Consider the following 1,370-nt stretch of genomic DNA (forward strand, 5'->3'; position numbering starts at 1 on the left):
AGTGAGCAGCCTTTATTTACAATATATCTGGTATAGACATTTGGGTTCGGTATTAAATTAAAATACAATTTCAAATACCTTCTAACAAATATTTTTATTATTTTAAGAAGTGGAAGTTCATGGATAGTAGCAATATTATTTTTTTTCCTTTTTTTTCCAGGCTAAAACCCATGTCCTTGACATAGAACAGCGGTTGCAAGGAGTAATTAAGACTAGGAACAGAATAAAAGGATTGCCTTTATCTATTGAAGGACATGTCCATTACCTCATTCAAGAAGCAAGTGATGACAACCTGCTCTGCCAGATGTACATGGGCTGGGCTCCGTATATGTGAGATTTGTTCCCTTTGGAACAACACCATTCACGAGGGATGCAGCTGTAATATTGTTGGGAAGGTCTGATCAGTGAGACCTGGTTGCTTCTGCTGATTTCTGTGAGCAGCAGAGCAGTCTTGTGGTCGTCTGAAATCTGTGTAAAATACACAACGCTCTTGCAAGGATGACATGAATGCACTGACAGGTGTGTAAAGTGTTAGGACTTACGGTTTGGAGACTGCAGAAGGCAGCACAAAAGAAGGGCTTAAAAACTAGACTGCAAATCTCCTGCAAGTGTCTTATTCTGTCTATATAAAAGTTTTTCACAATGTTGAAGGATGCACTCTATAAAGTACTGTATATTTTTGTAAAGATTTTTTTTTTCTCATTCAGCTTACTTGTAGATTAGAAAATATGACATTAAAGTTTAATACTGATATGAGGTAAGGTGGTTCTTTGAGCTTTTTCTGCTCATATTCACAAGGGCTTTGTAAAAATAATTAGCATTTCTTTCCAGCAGTAGACCTTGAATTTTGATTTTGTTTCTCTAGGCATGTAGGGAAATGTGGGGGGAGATAGGGAAAAATTATACTCTTTTACCCTACGTAGGCTATTGTTAGAATTTTTGTACAGTATTGTTTCTGCTGTTCTGAGAGAGTTCTATCGGGTTTTGATCACAGGCTCTTGCTGTGGAGTGAGACTCCAGTTTCAGTTCTGTTCAGCTGCAGTCCAGAGACTCGGGAGAGTAAACGTAAATAATGGGTTTGCAGCTGGTTAGAGGGGGTTGGTTGGTTTGTCTGTGAATCTAGCGGGTGGCCTTTTAAACGTTGTTGCTGTTCCGTAAACGTGAAGATTTTTCAGCGTAAAATCTCTGGAACATACTCCGGCCTTTTCTGGTGTGGTGCGTGCGTGCTTGGGGTTCTGTCACTTTTCCCAGGTTTTATCGGCTTATCGGAGCGCACAGACCTGCCCGGGGAGCTGCCAGCAGGGCCCCGCTGAGGGGCCGCGGAGGGAGCCGGGGCAGGTTCGGTGTGAGGGGCGGGTGGGTTCGGTGTG

The 1,370-nt window shown here is 42.1% G+C and overlaps 1 protein-coding gene across 1 annotated transcript in view; it reads left to right on the top strand.

Annotated features, from left to right (window-relative positions):
• The window catches only part of ATR (ATR serine/threonine kinase), a 35,450-nt gene extending 34,694 nt beyond the window's left edge, over nt 1–756 (top strand). The window contains exon 48 of the mRNA XM_027906575.1: nt 161–756. Coding sequence (XP_027762376.1) covers nt 161–334 — 174 coding nt within the window. The 3' untranslated portion in view covers nt 335–756. The remainder of the gene's footprint in view (nt 1–160) is intronic.
• The last annotated feature ends 614 nt before the right edge of the window (nt 757–1,370 follow it).

This window comes from Empidonax traillii, unplaced genomic scaffold, assembly GCF_003031625.1.
Source record: "Empidonax traillii isolate 1590-97213 ecotype Southwest subspecies unplaced genomic scaffold, ASM303162v1 scaffold1322:size239206, whole genome shotgun sequence".
Taxonomy (NCBI): domain Eukaryota; kingdom Metazoa; phylum Chordata; class Aves; order Passeriformes; family Tyrannidae; genus Empidonax; species Empidonax traillii.